This window comes from Alligator mississippiensis, chromosome 1, assembly GCF_030867095.1.
Source record: "Alligator mississippiensis isolate rAllMis1 chromosome 1, rAllMis1, whole genome shotgun sequence".
Classification (NCBI taxonomy): Eukaryota; Metazoa; Chordata; order Crocodylia; family Alligatoridae; genus Alligator; species Alligator mississippiensis.
Genome location: NC_081824.1, coordinates 409,628,176 through 409,647,887, shown reverse-complemented (window position 1 = coordinate 409,647,887; position 19,712 = coordinate 409,628,176). Strand labels below are relative to the sequence as shown.

The 19,712-nt window shown below is 43.9% G+C and overlaps 1 protein-coding gene across 12 annotated transcripts in view; it reads left to right on the top strand.

Annotated features, from left to right (window-relative positions):
• The window catches only part of ENOX1 (ecto-NOX disulfide-thiol exchanger 1), a 541,543-nt gene that overhangs the window by 391,135 nt on the left and 130,696 nt on the right, over positions 1 to 19,712 (top strand). For all 12 annotated transcript variants that reach the window (XM_059725304.1, XM_059725457.1, XM_059725449.1 and 9 more), the window contains one exon: positions 5,561 to 5,794. In XM_059725304.1, the coding sequence (XP_059581287.1) occupies positions 5,561 to 5,794 (234 nt within the window). The remainder of the gene's footprint in view (positions 1 to 5,560; positions 5,795 to 19,712) is intronic.

Below are 19,712 nucleotides of genomic sequence, written 5' to 3'. Positions count from 1 at the left end.
AAAATCATACTGTTAAAGCATTTCCCCCTGCCTATAAATACAAAAGAGACATAAAAATAGAATGTATAATTTATTATAACTACAGTATACTTGTTATATGAGGGGAAAACCATGCCTTTGACATCTGTGATATAATGATGTTTGTCTATCTAATCGGTTTTATCTGTCTGTCTAATCTAATTTCATCTATCTGGGTATTTATCCCATGCTTATCACCATAGTACTTTATGCAATTATAAAATCCATTAAGTGGTTTAATTACTAGTTCTTTCACTTCTGCCCCCCCATAGATATTTGTGAGAGGAAGAGGGGAGAAACTGTATTAGGTTTTGATTGCAGAAAAGGGAAATTGAACTGAGGTCTGTATTTTGCTCCGTGAGTCATGGTTGAACTCCCTTTCTTAAATTTTCATTGGGCACCTATGTCCCTGGATCCTCCTATCTGAGCATCCTTTTCTCTATGTCCCAAACTTGGGACATTCATTGAGCCAACCCCCTTTTTCGCAGCTCCCAGTCATAGAAGGTAAGTCAAATTATAGTACATATACTGGATATGGAATGTGGAAATACCATCTTTTGTTTTTATGGCATGGCAGTTCACTTCCCTGATGTTGTTCATTTAAGGTTAGGTTTCTGGTAAGTGACCAGAATGCTTTCATTTGCTTTTTGCTGGATTCAGTTAGTGAGGACTCTCAGTGGGGAGAGCGAATGCACTTCATAGGCCTTGCACAGAGGGAATGCACTTCATAGGCCTTGTGGTTCTGAAATGGTAGTTTGCGCTATTCACCATTTAAATACCATTGAACATCGGATCATAGGATACAGGAAAATAATAGCCGTTGAGACTTCTCTATGGTTCATAACTGCCATATTAGCTGATTTGCAGAAGGGCCCCATAGTTAAAGCAGAGTCTGAGAGACACACATAGCCCACAGATGTTCATACCACCCTCCTTCCTGCTTCATGAGACTTTGAATCTGGTTGCTGCTAAGGCCATTGTACCACCCTGTCCCAGTATCCCACATGAGATGTGTTAGATTCACCATGCCCAAGGGGGATGTTTTGTGACATTTTAAAATCAAGAGGACTAGTTGTGACATTAAGATAAGATGTTTATGAAATCCCCTTGGCTGGTTACCCAGCTGCACTCTAAGAGGATAAACATTAAATATGATTTTTTTCAGTTATTCCTGGATGACCTAAAGCAGTGGTTCTCAACCTTTTTTGTAACAGGACCCATTTGTAAACATTGATGGCCAGTCCCAACCCCCAGCCCTTTGGTCCTGTCAGTGCTCCTCACACCGGACCCCCAGCCCCCTGGCCCTGCCAGTGCCCTCACTCCCAACCCACAGTGCCCTGCCCCCCACCCACACCATGACGGTGCCTCTTACTCCCAACCTGCAGCCCCCAGCCCTGCCAGAGGGAGCCCCCGGCTGCCCCATCCTGCTCAGGCCTGAGTGTGTTGGCTGCAATGGCTCTGGCTGATGCGGGCAGCAGCAAAGTGAATCCAGCCCTGGCTCCAGCTGGAGGGATTAGGAGAGGAGGTCTGTGGCACCCCCTGCAGCCTGGTCACGGCCCCACATGCTCCCTAAGCAGCGTCTCCCAGGCACCTCGCCCCACGAGTACAGGCACTGGCCCTGGTGCTGGCAGCCTAGCCGTGCAGCTCCCCACTGCCCCCAAAGGACCCCTTCCATGCTCTTCCCCTGTTTTCCCCCCTGCCTGCCCGGATGCAGCCTCAGTGCCCAGCCACCTTCCCTGAGTGCCAGCAGGGACCCAGCTCCCCCCACACACCCATCCCCTCCACACCCACAAACACCCCCCTGTCCCCCCTCAGACAGTCCCCAAGCCCTGGCCCTCCAACCCCTACTCCCCATACACTTACCTGCATTCAGCTGCTGGGGTTGCTCCCACGACCTCCCTGGCTGCATGCTGGCGACATGCATGTGCAGACACATGTGCACTCACTGCCTCTGCCTCCAGTCACCCCAAGCAACATATTGTAGGCTGGAATGCTGCCAGCCTGCAAGGGGAAACCCACACTTTCCTACATTTTTTGAGACTTGCTCATGACCTTTTCATATATTCTTGCAGCCCACTTTGGGTTGTGACCCACAAGGTGAGAAACACTGACCTAAAGCAATTTTGAAAATGTCTATATATATATTTTTGGAACACTCAAGACTGGCTTTCCAGAGGAAGTCCTGTGGAAAACCTCCTGCCCAGGGCCATAACAGGCACCAAACTGCAGAATGAAACTCAGGAATTTCCGCTTCCATATTCTATGATTAGATTACACTACTCTTTCTGTCTTCACCCAAAACAAAGGCTGCTTTTAGCAGCGGGCCCAGGGTATGTGGTGGTTCAGTCATATCTGCCCTTGACTGTGTGGCACATGAACACTGAACTCTCTACTACTGCAGTGAGGTGAGCTTCACTACTACAGTGAGCCCTCCCATATGCTCTGCACCCCCATTTTCAAAATCCTAGGTCAGCTCCAGGTTGCTTTGATACAAAATCAGCTTCTCGTTGAAGCTGGATGGGTACACTTTTACCAGCTATCCTTTTTTTTCTCTTTTGTTCTTGAGACTGGGAAGATATTTTGAAATGATCAGGAGTCCTTTCTGAAGAGCAAGGTTTTTTGTATTTCTGCGCTGTTCTTATAATAGGCAGAGCAGAAGGAAAGCATGCCTGTACTCGTACCATGTGTTTGTGTCCTACTGAAAAACACAGCACAGCTGGGAAGTCTAATTTTAGGCTCCTGAGACTTGGCACCTTAACAATGTCCCTTTGCACTACTGATAATATACTTTTGGTTTATAAAATTAGTCATTAGAGGAACATGTGCCAGGAATAAGCTCAGGGTGATATTTGTCACAGTTGTGAGGGACAACTGTAACTCTGCTCCTCTTTTTCAACTCTCCTTTCTTCCCAAACTCCCTCAGGCATGGGACCTCATATCTTTACCTTCCTGGGACGGACTGTCTCAGTCCCAGTCTTCAGCACCTTCTAGATCCTCTGTTCCCTGTTCCTAATATATCTCATTAAGTTTGGTTGGTCCTTTTAGATAACATCAGGGATGATCCTGCCTCAAGCTGAGGGCTGCACTAAATGACTTCACGGGGTCCTTTCCAACTCTATAATCCTATAAACTCATAACTATTACTGAATGTGGTGACTGCAAACAGCCTTCTTAGGAAAAGTGTTGTTTAATCATAACATTTGGAAGAAGGCAAAGCATAAAAGGAGAGCTTTTTAGAACAGTGGTGCTCATCTCCTGTCTGACCACAGAACCATGTCATGCAGTCCACTGGGATCCCCATGGGTCCAAAAATTGGGCAGTCAGTGTGGTGGCAGTGTTAATTGCTGCTCGCCTCCTGCCAAATTTACAGACCAATGAGTAACCCAGTGGGCTGGATAATGTGGCCCAGCATGCTAGATTGGGTGTACAGGGCTAGGGTGGCATGGGGCCAAGCCAAGACAGCATGGAGCCTAATCTAGGAGTGCAGGGCCCAGTCCAGGTACACAGGCCCAATCCAGGCTACACAGAGCCTAATCAGGGTAACATGCGCCCTACACTATCTCATAGGGTCCAAAGGTTGAGCATCACAGTTTTAGAACAATAAGTAGTTTATATCTTGTCTAAAACATTACTGTCTTCCCTCACCTAAGCCTCCCTTCCTCCCCCCACCATCATGTCTAGGTGTATCTTTCTCTGCCCACTCTTTGAGGGACTTTCTTTTTTTATTTTGCCCAAGTTCTTTGTTTCAGGTTTTCTGCCTGGATTTGGGTTCCCCTGTGGAAGCTGAGCTACCTACCTCTCCCTCTCCCCCCACATTTGCTAAGCTAGACCACTGAACAGAGTGTTAAAGGTAAACCTTGAAAACAAGTAGCACCTTTCATTATTTTTAAGCATCAGTAAATGCATAACTATCTGAAGCTGTTGTGGCTTATTCTCTGTAAGTGCAGCTGACCCCTTGTACTCATACATTAACACTTCCCAATATACGTTCTTACAGAGGCACTCCAAACCCAACACAACACTCATCCCTCCACATTCAAATCTGATTTTTTCACCTCTCCTTGTAAAGCCCAAATGTCAGCTTAGATCCCTGGAATAGCTGGGAGGGACAGGATCAAAGCTCAAGGCATGAACAGACAATCAGCACAGTTAAATGGTAGTTCCCCTGTGGCTGCTGTTTAAATTAGCAGTTGTTTTTCCTCCTGCAGTCTTTTTCATGCCATCTACAACCAGCCACAGATGTTCATAGATGTATAGCTACAGTTGAATACGATGTCCCCTTACACTGGATCCACCCCGAAGGGCTAAGCTTGTCACATTTCAGCTTGCCCCAAGTCAGTGCGAACAAGGGTATCAGAGGGCTGTATGAGGCTGTTCATTTTCAGAGTTTCCGCAGTAGGCTGGTATAGAGAGATGTGTGTATGTCCCCTGAAAATTAGAGAATTCTCCAATTTTTAGTATCTCATGGGGTTTTATCCAATATATACAGCTTTCCGCACACCATTCACTCAAATTTTCCTTGAATCATTGGTTCAGAACCGTCCGGATTACATTAAGATTTTCTTTCAGCTATTAAAGTATACCTTGAGAAAATAATTCTGAACAAAAGATGATATACACTAGCAGCCAAGGTGATGCTGTTAAACTATACTGTCCCAGTAGATTACCTTTATTAGTTTATCATTATTTATTCATATTATAATAGCAGTTGGAAGTTTCAATCAAGATCAGATCCCTGTTGTGCTAGGCACTGGGCAGCCCTGACACGAAAAAAAAACAAACTAATTACAAACTCTTATGGTTTAGCATGTGCAGTGTTGACCCATTTATGACTACATAAGGTGTTTTCAAAAGTGGGACATAGCCGTTATACTCACTCATAAGAAAGTATTGCTTACTTCTAATAAACCACTGTATATCTTTACAACCATTTTACATAATTCAAATTATTTCCTTCATGGACCAAAATAAATCATATTTATATCTGCCACCATGGTGTTATCATATTATGTTTATAATTATAAAAGGTTCAAACATGAGGTTCAGTTTCAGTGCAGGGTGGGGTGCCATTTTGTCTTTGGAAGAAGGCTTTTGACTTTTATACCACAGCTTGCTCATTTGTGTTGGAAGGGATTTCAGGGATTTCAACCTTTTGTCTAAATCATCCTACCAAAATGGAGATGTAAGTCTGATCCAAACATTCATAGGGTCAGGGGGCTTTCAAACTCCAAATTTAATTTGGATCCAAATTTTTGCAAATGACCTCTGTGCTCGTACATTTTTGGACCCTTGGCTTAGAACACGGCCAAAACTTGAGTGTGTCTAGACCTAAACTTTGGGCCTAGCCCTTCAACTCAGCTATTGCAGTGATATGTGATTTACAAAGGATGAATGTACAGATGCATGTGGATCTTTGTACGCAGGCAAAAAGTCTGAGAGTTGCTACAATAGGTAGGAATAAGTGAATGTAGTTCAAGATCTTTTCCTAACTACATTAAAAACAGCAAAGAAAAATTGCAATGGTTCTGCTTGTTGGTTTCAGGTTACCGCATGAGATTAGGATCTAGCACGGACAAAAAAGATTCAGGTCGCCTTCATGTCGATTTTGCTCAGGCAAGAGATGACTTTTACGAATGGGAATGCAAACAAAGAATGCTGGCCAGAGAAGAACGTCATAGGCGCAAAATGGAAGAAGATAGGCTACGGCCTCCATCTCCTCCGGCAATAATGCATTATTCTGAACATGAAGCTGCTTTGCTGGCTGAAAAATTGAAAGGTAATGGACATTTGTTGGGGTGGGGGGATTGTTTTTTTAACTATATTATTTCATAAAAGCAGAAACCACCCAGTCATAAGAATACTGATAAAGACAACCTTATCATAAACAGACTACTAATTTCTCTTTAATATAGTTTATTATTCTTCCTTTTCCCTTCCATCCCCCGGCTGCTGCTATGTATGATATTATGTAAGCATGTACCTTCCAGCTATATGTAATAGCTGTCCTTCTAGCAACACTTGCATTTTCATTTTAACAATGGGGTCTTAACTTTCAAAATTTTTTACACATCTTTCTAGTCCTATGTATTGAAAATACATAGTAAATAAATACCCAACTTGAACATATAATCCACCTCAAATAAGAGAATCCTTTAAAATCTTAATTATCCCTTTTGGAATAATTAACGTGACAACTTGTTACAGGCCATCTTTTATACCTAAGATCCAATTCTACAACCACACTGAGTAGTGTTATACTTCCATTCAATTCAATAGAATTATTCAATGTGAATATTCTGCTTTATGTAGGCCCTTATACCTCTTGCATCACTTGAACCTGAGCATCTTTCACTATTATATTTAGTGATGGGACTTGCATCTATTGCAGGCAGTTCATTCTTTCATCCTCTCCCAAGGGGAAGAATTGCATGTTCAAGGAAGTGTTTTGTTTTGGTAGGGTTTTGTCTTGCTTGCTTGCTTGCTTACTTGTTTGTTGTTGTTCTATGTAACACATGCTGAGTAAGTACTACTCAAGGTAAGGCTTGAAGATTTCAGCCCCTAATAGGTAACATATAAATTGGACTTGGAATCAGATGGGAAAATGTAAAGCAAATGGCTCCTCCTTTCCTCTTAACTTTGTTTCTGGTTTTGTTTTTCAATATTAAGCTTTTAGCAGCTGTGGTTGGCATCCTTTTCCCTGATCAGTAGCCGACCATCTTGCCTCTGCTGTGTGCCAGGTCATGTGAAAATATGGTTCTTGCTGCTGTTTCAGAATTGCAAATATCCAGATTAGATTTGGACTATCTTGCTGTCAGCACACTGACACTTTGTGCTAACTATGAAACACATATTTAGAAAGTAGGATAAGGACAGTGCACTCTATTGTCTCTGCAAATACGGTGCCTTCCATGTATATTTGTACTTTATGCAGATACAATTCTAATATATATGTGGAATTAAATGCAGGGCACTATGAAATCACAATGATTGGTTGCACAATTCAAATCACAACTGAGTAACTACAAACTAATTTTACTGGCTTGTCCACAGCCCAGGACAGTTCTGCTGTTTAAGTACTTATAGATTCTGTGGTGGATCTGACAAAAACTTTCTTCGCCTATTGCATAACTGCAACATAAGACTTCAAAGAAAAATCACTGCTGCAGTCTCTTGGACCTGGCAGAAAAACTTTGCCTCCAGCATCTTAAACTTCTTCCCACTCATTTCCTGCACTGCAAAACAATATGGGGAAGAGGGTATAACGAGCTACTTCATACTGGCTGAAAACAAAATAGGTTGCATAATTGTAGGTAGCTGATAGAGTGGAATGTCAGCTAACTCTTACTCTGCCTCTGAGTCATCCTGAAATGTATTGATATGATCAGCGCTTGAAGTGCATTTTGGGAAGGAAAAGGCTGAGCAGAGGTTATACTAAAGGTCTGAAAAATCATGAAAGGTGCAGACAAAGTGAACAGGGAGCTGTTACTCACCGAGCCCCAGAATACTAGAATTTCGGGGGGGGGGGGGGGGGGACCCACTGAAATTAGCAGGAGCCAGGTTTAAAATTAACAAGAGGAAGTACTTTTTTATGCAGCGTGTAGTTAACTTGTGGGATTCATTGCCACACTAGGTTGTAGAGGCAGATAGCAGCCAAGTTCAAAAAGGGACTAGACAAATTCATGGGTGATAAATCCATGACTGTCTGTTAAATAGAAGAGTCAGAGATGTTCCCTCTGTCATCTCTAATCCAATGATGGTGGCTGCCAGAAAGAGAGATTACTGTAGAGATACTTGGTTCAATGCTCTCCAAGTAAAGCAGGGATGTCCAACTTCCTGCCAGCTGGGCCTGCATGCCACGCAGGCCACAGACCTGCCCTTCCCCCTCCCCCTGCACTCTTTCCTGCTGTGCACAAGCTGCCCACTACCCCCCCAACACACACACACACACACACACACACACACCGTGGACAGCCTTCCCCCCCCCCCCCGCCCCAGCGCAGGAACCTGGGCTTCCCTATACAATGTGTGCAGCTAGGAGGGGGGAATTACTGCACATGTGCCATACACAGCTGGGGGGAGCAGAGCTGTGCTGTCCAGTATCTCCCTTCACCGTGTGCATTACATGATCAACTCTGTAGCACAGGCAACCCAGGCCCCTGAACACAGCTGGGAGGGATGGGCTGCTGCTTGCGCAGCATGCATGACTGGAGGAGTGGAGAGCCAGACTACCCAATGCCACCCACCCACTGGGTTTATTGTAGGCAGCCCAGCTCCCCACCTCTCTCACATGCCACCCCAGCAATGGCACCTGAGCTCTCCCGTGCTAAACGTGCAGCATCTACCCCTGCCTCTCCCAGCCTCACGCATCACCTGCCTTCAGTGCAGGCAAGCTCCCTTCTTTGCCATGCACACAGCTTGGGCAGTCCAGCCCCCTCCCAGCTGCTGTAGCAAGAGCAAATGGGCAGGGGCCAGGCGGGAGCCTGCAAGCCACAGGCTAACCCTTCTGTGGCCACTGTGTTCTAAGTATCTACTCTTACCATTGCCCAAGCCAGGATGCTAGGCTAAATTGGTTAACCCAGTATGGTACTTATGTTCAATAAGTTTGATGATTAATACAGATAAGAAGTCATAAAGCCCTGTGTGAACACAAGATCCAGAAGTTGTTTAGCTGTGAGAGTTATCAGAAATCAGCTGGAATACTCGCTGGATAAAATGGCACTTAATGTTGGAACTCTTTATCTGGAAGTGAAGTAAACATAGCAGATTAAAGGATAAGAGAAGAATTTCTCAGGTGACCATATGATCCTAAATTAACCCCAAGAATTAACATATCATCGACATGGAACAGTCAGAATCAAAGATTTTGTCACCACCATGGAACTCAGACAGATCAAATGGGGATCATAGTGGTTGGTGATACAATGTGGCTTTCTGTACACTAGCATGGGTTCCATCATATTTACCTCCTGAGATTCACATGCAATGAATATGATCAAGAGGATATCTAGTTTTGGAGGAAAATGAACCACTGACTTTAAAGGCCTGATACAAATATAATGGGCATACTATAACAAACTGAATTTTACTAATATCATCATTTGTGCTCTAATAGAATCTTGGAACCCTAGTTATGAAGCAAGATCCTAAAGTGCAAGCTTTGTACAAAACAGCAGTCCCTTACCCAGAGAGTGTACAGTCTAAACATAAGACAAAGACTATAAATCAATGACAGACAGATGGAGGAATACAAAGAAACAGTGAAGCAATATTAGTATGATAGACAATAGTCACAGCTCAACAACAGCCTAACCATTGTCAACCACCTGGAAATACTGTGCCGTCATAGACCTTGTAGTGTCATCCAGACAAGTTTTGGTCAGGAACCTCATCCTTAATTTTTGTTGGTGAGAACTTGATTATTGATAATATATTGATCTTGCAGGATGAACTGAAGAATATGATCCCTGTTGTAGAATCATAGATTTGGAAGGAACTTCAAGGGTCACTAGTCCAAACCTGAACAAATACAGGATGTGATTTAGTCCAATGCCTACTTCCTGAGAGAAAATACCAAGTAACACCAATGGATTAAAACTGTACATTTCAACCTATTCTCATTATGCTTATAACTTGACATAATATTATTTGGCCTCCCCATCACAAAAAGATCTAAGCTCTTTCAACTCTCCTTTCCCTCTTGACCCTTTGCATCCCTAGCAGCATGTAGTGGAGTCATTCATCTCCTTTTTACTTCTTAGGTTTTGTGGGCTGAATTCTTTTAAACTGAGCTAACATTAAAAAAAATCTTAAATCAGTATGTAAGCATGTCTCTTTCAGTTATTGTGTTTTCTTTTCTCTCTTCCTTCCTTGGTGATAATAATGCCTCTTTTTAGACTTAAAGACTAAAATTTTGCAACTGCTCTCATAAACACAAAGGACTGATCATGTTGCAGGTCTAGCCTGCAGTAGGAGGAACAACCTCTTCTCTTGCTGTGCAAAACATTTAAAACATCAAAACTGCCATATGGAAGAGACCAATGGTCCATCTCATCTGCTGTCCTGTTTCTGACAGTAGCCAATGCCAGATGCTTCAGAGGAAGGCAGAAAATCTCATAACACACATAGTCATGCATTACTGTACCATGGGGGGATATTTATTTTTTGACCCCAGCTGGTGATCATCTTATGCTGTGGAACACGAGGACTGATAATGCTTTCTCATCTTAGCATAACGTATGGAACTGAAAATGCCATTTTTGCTGATACAAATGTCTTTCTGATACAAGGATGCTTGGCTGGCACATGGTGTCACTTGTTCATCTGCTTTTAAGAACATCAGCCACTGCTATTGGAAAGGTTGTGGTGAGGTTTTAAGAATTGCTGTAACCAAAGCTTTTGTTGTTTAGATGAATCTCTGCTGAAAATCTAGATCTCTCTGCCATGCTAGATGAAGCTTAAAACAGCTGCAAACGCTTTTCCATTACCACTGTGTGCTCTTTCTAAGACAGCATCCAGATTTGTATTCAGGAAACAGGCTAGTGCAGTTGCTACTACGCTTTTGTCCTCTGCTTTATCTTCTTCTAAAGCATTCAAAACAGTAAACTGCTCCATGAAAACTTTTAAATGCACAAGGTCTGATTCTCTTTTGCATTAAGGTCCCTTTCCACAATCCTAACAGTGTATAGAGGTGATAAAGTCATCATAAAAGTAATTTACTCCCATGTTAAAATCCCTTTACTTTGCCACAGCAGTATTAAATGCCTTAAGTATAAATGAGAATTGGACTCCTGAGCTGTAGAGATGGCTTGATTTAAGTTTGCTGAAACTACACATTGGTTTTCTGTACTGCTTCCCCATTACCAATATCTCTCCTAGGTTTCATCAAATATTGTGGCCACATTCTATCAATCTCATATTTTGGCTGGACCAAAGTATTGATACAAGCTCTCTTCACAGTTTGAAAATGTCACCTACTGTTCCAAATTCCTCTTGATTTCCAAGCATTAATGGCTATTTCTGCTAAAATGGCAACACAATAACGTAGTTATCATTGCCAACAACAAAACTAATGTCTGCAATCTTTAGAATAAACTGCCTATTGTAAAGAATGGGACCGGGTGCAATTCACACAGGTAAGTTCCACAGCATTTAAGGCCTCATGCTCCAGCACAACATAGAGCATGAGGAGACAGTAATAGTTTCCAGTTTCTTTCCAGCTTTAGTTCACATTTGAAGCTGCATCATTTTAGGTCAGCCATTAGGGCTACAATTCCATGATCTGACTTTTTATTTTTAAAATGAAAGTTTAAATAATGCATAAACTGATAGGGGCTACCAATGGAGACCCACTCCAGAGACCACCAAGAACTAGCTCAATCCTTCACTGCTTTTATTTACATGCCAGAGCACGCCACTTTCTTTTCTTTCACAGAGCTCTACACAGCTCTGAAAAATTGCATTCTCCACATTCTTTTCCCTGTAAAACTCTTTGTGGCTGCAAAGCCTAGATGTTTTATTTCTGCAGTATATCTGACATTAACCAATAATTGTATTGATTAGCAAGGGCTTCATGGAGTGTCTTGTCTCTGAATGCCTGAGTATGTGGCTTCCAACATTGTTTGTCTATCATATTTTTATTTTAAATCACCCTGTGGTATCCATGTGACAACAATGAGTATCTGACACATTGCCAACATCTCATTAGTGAGGAACACAAGTCTAATCTCAGACCTGTAATGTATAGCCACTAAAATAGTGAGAGCCAATCTGCTTGTCAGGCATGCCACAAATTAGCCCAGCACCATTCCAGGGTGCCACTCTGGGTGCTGACAGATGTACAGCTTTGTTGTAACTCATGGAACTTCACAGGAAGACCCATGAGTTACAGTAATCCCCCTAACCCAACAGACATTTTCTGTTGGGGGGGGGATCAAGCTCCACTTTGGAGCTGGCTGAGTGTCTGCAGTCTCTCTCCCTGAGCCCCGCCCCCCCCCCCCCCCCCCAGCTCCACTGCTCTCTTTAGGATGGGAGGGTGGGAATGGAGGGGAGAGAGCTCTATCTAAGGTTTGCCCAGCCTGTGCTGGAAGTGGCGGTCGGGTGGATTGGAGCCCCCGCCCCCATGTTAGCCTAGCCCTACTCTTAGCAGGGACTGACAGAAGTTAATGAAGGTGCTCCACTTTGGAGTGTCTTCATTTGAACCCTCATGTAATGAAAGTTCATTTGTTGCATGATCAGGCACTTTTAATGCACTCTGTAGCCGTGCACTTCTGTCAGGACATGGCTGTAGAGCGCTTTCAGGAGGCCAATCACGTAACAAAATGTCACTTCTGTCAGTGCCCCCTGATCCCTTTCTCCTACCCAATCTGTTGCTCTGTTTTTTTGCTTTCTGCCCTATTCTGCCAGGTGATCTGCTGCTCTGGTTCCTGCCCTATCTGCCACTATGCTGCTTTGTCGCCTTCTCAGTCTGCTGTGTGCCACGCAGTCTGCTTGTGCTACTTGTGGCAGCCATGCTAGAGGTTGGCAGTTCCTGCACTAGAGCATTAAGTCTAAAGTGTGGTGAAATAGCCTGTTCAGAGCAATGCAAATTCCATATTTACTCAAATCCAGGATGAGGTCTTTCCCCCCACCCCCATTCCACATGAGAAAAAAAACCCTTACCTTGAATTTAAGTATAAGAGGAGGGGCAGTGGCTGTGGCTCTGATTTTGGCCCCAGGCTGCTGCTCCCTACCATCTACCCCCTGCAGCCTCTTCTCCCCACCTCGCCAGCTCTGTGGTCACAGAGCATGGAGCACATACTGGCTCCAGCCCGTGCCTGGCCCTACAGTAGTGGTGGTGGACCCACTGCCATGACAACTGTTGCTGAGTGGGGACTGGAGCCAGAGCTGAAGCTGCAACAGGAGGATAAGTGGCAGGGGTAAGGGAGCAGGCATCAGAGAGTACAGATGTCAGGGTGGTCGTCATCAAGTGGGCAGGTTACAGGGGGGCCCCAGGGGGCACAGGTGCCAGAGGGGCAGGCATCAAGAGGGGATAGGCAGTGTGGGGACACAGGTGGGGACACAGGAGCCAGGAGAGACACAGGCATGGGAGTGCAGACAGCAGAGGGGGTAAGTGGTGGGGGGGAGAGATGGCAGTGGGGCAAGATTCAGGTCACTTGACTCCCACACTGCTTGTCCCACTGTCACTGCTTGCCCTGCTGCAGTAGTGGCAGGGACAAATTTAAGACGACTACCCAACAATTATGCTACGTGTAGACCAAACAAGAGGTGTGAGTGCATGACACTTTAAAGCTAAATGCTTTTGCACCACTTTAATGGTGTCAGTGTTTGCGTGCCTCAGTGGGGTATTGCATATTAATTCCAGCCTCTGTAGGAGATTCGGTGGCATAATGCATCTTAAATCACTTGGGGCACAGCAAACTAAAACTCTTGGCGCAGCAAACTAAAACTCCTTCAAGGACTTTTAATTTGTTGCCCCTACAGCTGCGGAGTGAAGCACCCGGTTCCATGCAGCTCCACAGCTCTGCAGGAAACCCTGCTGGCAGCCTGGCAGCAGTCCGGGAAAGCAGGTTTCATCCAAGAAAAGTGGCAAGCCTGATCACGGCCCCCCCACCCAGAGCCTGCCTGCCTGAGCTGTGCAGGGGCCTGGTGCTTCCCTCTACAGCTGCAGTGCCCCCGGGACTGCCTGAGCCAGGTGCCTGTGGGTGGGTGCCACGGACGTAAGCACCAATGCCCCCCTCCCCCTGCAGCCCAGGGACCACTCTGCCTGCCAGCAGCTCGCCCTCCCCTCCCCACCGGAGAGGCAGCTAAGTCAATGGGGTGTGTGCATGATGTGGGGGTTTAATCAGCCCTAAGTTGAAGCAGCGTTTTTTAAAACCCACCGCTTCAATTTAGGGCCCTCGTTTCATCTACACACACCCCTAGATTCTATACATGAAATAGATAAAAAATTTACAAACTTTCCATGCCTGGAATCTATTTGGTGGGGGAGCAGATTGCCTTAAATTTGAAGTTGTCTTGGAAGTGGGTAAATATGGCAATTTTTCTTATAATCATTAGCTGACCAAAACAAAACAAGAAAAAAAAGCAAAATAAATACATATTTCAGATAAAAAGGTTTAATTCAACATGAAGTATTTCATTTTGGTTTGAGGGGAGTGTTTTTTACTATTTTTCATTGAAGTGGGGTTTGTGACAAATTTCACACAAATTTGTTAGTAGTTTAATAGTTTTAGTTAACCAAAATCTTCACTTTTTGATGAATAAAATGTTAGACCCAAACATTTTGGCCAACTCTGGTCCTACCTTGAACTGGTTTAATGAAGCTTTCAACCTTGTTTCTGAGAAACAATCACATATACGTGGTAAGAGTCTTACTCGTTTTGCTGAAGCATGGTAGCAAGTTGGCAGGTAGTTTAGAAATCCTATGTCATCAAGGTTTTCTACATCAGAGTGTAGTTATTATAGGCATCTGAAGGTAGCCTGCAGATCTTATTCAACAAGAAAAAATATTTGTCATAAGATGGGGTACTATGAAAATCGCCACTCGTTTGTTGAATGCCACTCATTCTTTTCTTCCTTTTTTCTGTCTGTTTTATATATTTCAGATGTTGAGACTTTAGCATATTGTAGGTGGGAATAAGCAGTAACAAATTCTCCTAATCAAATACATTGTTGTTGAATAGTTTTTGAGATTTATCGATAGATATTTGAGATTACAGCTGTACACATTGGCATTTTCTTTTATGGGCGTGTGTAACTCTGCAATTTTGTGTCCAGGACAATGGAGACACAACTAAAGATAGGGTGAATATGTTGACCTTCTTTCTTTATACAGAATGCCACTCTAATACTGTTCTATCAGGTACACTGGAACAAATCTTTTTAATCTGTGTGCTTATGGCATTTGGGTTCCAAAGAGGAACCTTGAATACTATGATATTCCTAATTCAAGCATAGCTGTACTGAATGCTGTCATCCTTACAAATCACTTCTTGCAAATAGGCTCTTTTGAAATAATGCATTTATCTTATTTTCTGCAGGTAGTCAAGTAGTTCTACTGTCTAACAAAGGCATCTCATCAAAACTGAATAACAGTTTTAAAAATATTTTAGGGAAAGGGCACAATAAACATCTGTAAATCTCATACAATACTCTGTTATTTACTTCCCTTTTAAACGTGTTGTCTTTTTATGAGCACAGGAAAATTATTCACATGCTTTTCCATTTAAAAAAATGTAATTTGCAAAATTCAAAAGCTGCATCTTTGCCAGGCACAGTATTATCCCCTGAAGAGAGAACAGATTGGAAATTTAAATAAATAGATGGCAGTTACAGTAGAGTGAACTAACTGGGGATGCATCTTGTACAGGATTCAGGTAACATCAAGCCTGACAATCTCAACTCTTGCATGGAGTTGAAATATAAACAACATTTAATTGCTTAGGAAATAGGATATTTCACTGAGAAGAAATCCACTCTGTTTTCATTATTACTCTGTGCTTACAGCCAGACTTTTGAGCATTGCAGAAGAGGTGCAGTTATCCAGAAAGGCAAATCTAATGTAGTAGGGACTCAAATTAATGTAGACTTGCATCAGAAGGGAAATCAACATAGAGGCCCTTTTAATCAAAGTGAGGACTGCCTCATTCAGTTGCTGATGAAAAGGTTCTGATACTATTTTTGTCAACTGTTTTATTAGTAGATTCAAGACACAGGCACATAATAGACATGTTTCAGCCTTTTCATGTCAAATGTTTACTGACCCTTCCCAATTTTAGATCATAATTTTTCCTTCTTTCATATGCTATTGTCATCTGTTGTAACACCATACATCTAGTTGAGAGAGCTTCATGTCGAGGTTACTAGCAGAAACCGTTATGAAGGCAGTGTTGCCTATTCAGCCATCTATGGCCTGGTACCCCAATTACTTGGTTGCTTGGCTTAGCAAGCAAGCCTTAAAAGAAATGAAATCACAATAAGGCATATTCTGAGTAGGGTCCTGATCCATGTAATACATATTACATCCATATGAATTTTAATATAATCATACTTGATTAAATGTACAGCACTGAAAAATTATTCAAATTAGTTATGGCTGACTAGGAAATTGAAGCTCACAGATCTAAAAGTTTGTAGTGTGACTTTCAGAAATAGGGAGGAAACTCAATAACCTCATAATTACATTTTATTGGAAATAATGGCATCAGCAGGATAAGATAATGAATTTCTGTGTCTAACACAAAACACCCATCTCTGGAAAACTCCTCTGTGATTTGAGTTTGGAACAAAGTGATTGATTAGACAGTTTGGAGGGATTACATTTGGGGATACCTTTCTGTAAGCATGCCTTTTTCTTAAAATTAGTTTACACCGATTAGTAATCTTCTAGTTTATAACCCAAAAAGAGTCTTGGATACATTATGTCATTGTGATAATTCAAGAACAACTAAGATGGATGTTAATTGTTCTTCAAAGGGAGCCCTTGGCACTGAGATTTGTGTTTAATATGACACAATATGCAGCATTTAAACAGGAAAAGAAAGAAGTAGGGATGATTAGTAGACTTAAGACTTACATTTCTAGGTCAGTGGCAAACTGATACATGCTTTATGAAAACAGTGTGACACATCAGTGGTAAACTACACAAATAAACAGGGAGTACACTTTAGTGAGATATTAGGTATTATAAAGATCAAAAGATTAGGTATTATAAAAATCAGGGTTAGTTTCCCCACCTCCTCTGTCAGCCCCTTTACACCACATAGAAGGGCTAGAGTGAAATAGAGGTCCTAAAAAAACTGCCTCTGAGGTTTTCTGAGGATTAGGCACTGGGGCGGTTGGCAGGACTTCCTCAGCAGCCCAAGCCAAGAGTAGTCAGGAGCTCAAGCCTAGGGAGCACATAGCTGGGGAAAATAGGGCCATGAAAGATACCTGCAGCACTACAGATCATCTAAACAAGGTAGCTGCCCACATCAGGGAAAGTTAGTCTGGAGTCTTTCAGAAGGCCTGGTAAATATGCATCCTACAGACTAACTAAAACAGAGATGCTTAAGTCTTAGTAAGCAGCAGCATTTTATGAAAGCTTATGCATCTGATTTAGCTGCCTAGAGGACAGCTTCAGGAGACTGCCAGATATGGACAGGCCTGTTAGAGTGTCTACTCTATATGCCATGAGCTTCTTTAGCCCTCATGGGGTGCATCCACACAAGCACGCACATGCATCTTACAGCATCTCAAAGCCCTTTGAGATGCTGAAAGAGACACATGCGGGAATGAAAAAAATTCCCTGCACTGCAACTTTGCAGCATGGGGGCAAAATTAGACCTCCTGGATATCTGGGCATCGAAAAAAAAAAACCATGTCAGGAAACAGCAAGGCAAGACATGGTCCTGGACTGTGCCTGGAGGCAACCTGGGAGTCAGTCCTTCAGGAGAGCTTGCCTGATGCCACTGGTGCCACAGCCACCGATGTGGGAGCAGGCATGTGGCAGCCACAGAGCCATCCCTAGAGGTGTGCGGGGCCTGGGGTATATCAGCCTGGGGGGAGCAGGCGGGAAGGGTGTGAGTGGCTGGAGTACGGAGCTGGTGGTGCATGGTAGCCACGGCGGAGCTTGCGGCATGTGGTGAGCCAGTGGCATGAGGGGGGACCCGACCTGGCCCAGCCTGGTGTGGCTTGCTAGTCTGGCTTTGCACCAAAGTGGTATGTGCAGCTCTGAGAGGCACAGCTCCTATGCAAGCTGTCCCTGAGCTGCCCCTGTGCATCACGCTGGGTCCTCCCACCATGGAAGCAGCCCAGCCTGGCAGTGCGAGTGGCCCCAGTGCTGGCAGGACCCGGCTCAGCACGACACGCAGTCCACGGAAGTGGTAGCAGCCCTTGATGAGCGACACAGGCAGCAGCAGCTCTGAGCCACTTGGAGCCACTCTGCGCCATGGGCGGGGCTGACAACAGTGCGCTCTGAGTGCCCTACTTCTGCTGCTGCTGCAGGGAGTAAGTTGTGGGCCCTGTGTGGGGGGCTGTGGCCATGCAAGGTGGCTGGGACCCGGGGGGGGAGGGAGGGGGCTGTGGCCCTGCAGGGTGGCTGGGCTCCTGCAAGGGATAGGGGCTGTAGCCCTCCAGGGGGGGAGCTGGGGCTCTGTAGGGGTGGGGCAGTCCATGTGCTATGTGAGAAGGCTGCACCCTATGGGGGCCAGGGGAGTCACCCCTAATGAGCAGCCCCCCAAAAGGTCCCCCCACACGCACTGTTCCCTCAAGTTACCCCACACCTACCAACACACCAACCCACATCCCTCCACACCCACCCACACACTCACCCGCCTTCCCTCCCATCCCTTCCCACCCCCCTTCATGCAAACCCCACATCCCCCCATCACATACTCGTCATGTGAGAGGAAAACCAAAAGCACACATCAACACATATAGATATTTAGAATTTATTTTATCATCATGATAGAGACACTGGTAGGCTTCTAAATTGCTTCAACATTGTAAATATATCAATAAAGCATTGCCCAACTGATCTCTCTCTCTTTCTCTCTGTGTATGTGTGTGTGTATGTGTGTATATACATATGTATGTATGTATGTATGTATATGTAGAGTTGTCCTTTGTTTTAATTGTGGAATAACATGGATTTTGGAGTATTTTAAATAATGGATTTGAGATGCTGCTGCAGCAGTCCAGCTGGCACAAGGGGTAGTGTCCCCAGATAACAATTGGCTGGGCCCCAGAAGCTCCTGAGAGTATGTAGCCCTGAACTGCTTACCAGGGCAGGTTTTTATATTGCTGGGGCCAGCATAGGGCAGGTTTTTATACTGCTGGGGCCAGAATAGGTGCTGACCCCAAACACTAGCTCCCCCTGGCTACAGATCTGAGAGGAGCCAGGCAAGGTTATTTTGCCTCAAGTGGCACAATTTGCCCCACACCGAAGTGCATGTCTGGGCATGTGTGCTAAGGCAAAAAGCCCTGGCTCAAATTTGCACCACTTCTATTTGAGCTGTTGCAAGTGCATGTGCCTGCATGTGTGGATGCACCCATGCAGTCCAGATTGGGAAGTGTCTTAAAGCCAATGTAGCCCCTGTCTTCCCACTCTACTATTCTTGTGTCATGCCTAGTAGAGGTACAGCAATATAATCTCATCATAAAAATACAGAAGTATTATGTTCCTGTGTTTGACATAGTTCTATAACTGTAGAAATGCTAGTAATACTAGAGGACTTCATTGCCTGTCTTTGGAGTAATGGGTTGGCATATCTCTTTGTAATGGCTCAGATTGTAGGAACTGTTGCTCTGATTCTGTAAAAACCAATGTACATGTTAAACTTTGAAGAGATGAGTACTCACAAACTTCCAGATTCCTCTGAAGCAAATTCTGCCTCCTGCTACAAGTTGCAAGAGTTCCGTAAGCTGTCTCCCCTCCCTCCCCCCACCCACTTAGTGTTTTGAAGCAACTTTAGCCATACCTGTGGCCAGTTTGGGTTGCTTAGACATACTCAGATCATAAAAGAAAAATGCAAATGATTCAAGAATTATTTCTTGCTTTTCCATAGAAAAGCTCTGACAACACTTTTCTATCCATGCCTAGGGATGTATTTTCTTTATTTTTCCCTTCATGTCACTTTTGAACAAAGATGTAAGTGCCAAATATTTTCAACTGACACAAAAAGAATTTAAAATATATTATCTCTGGAGACCTTTGA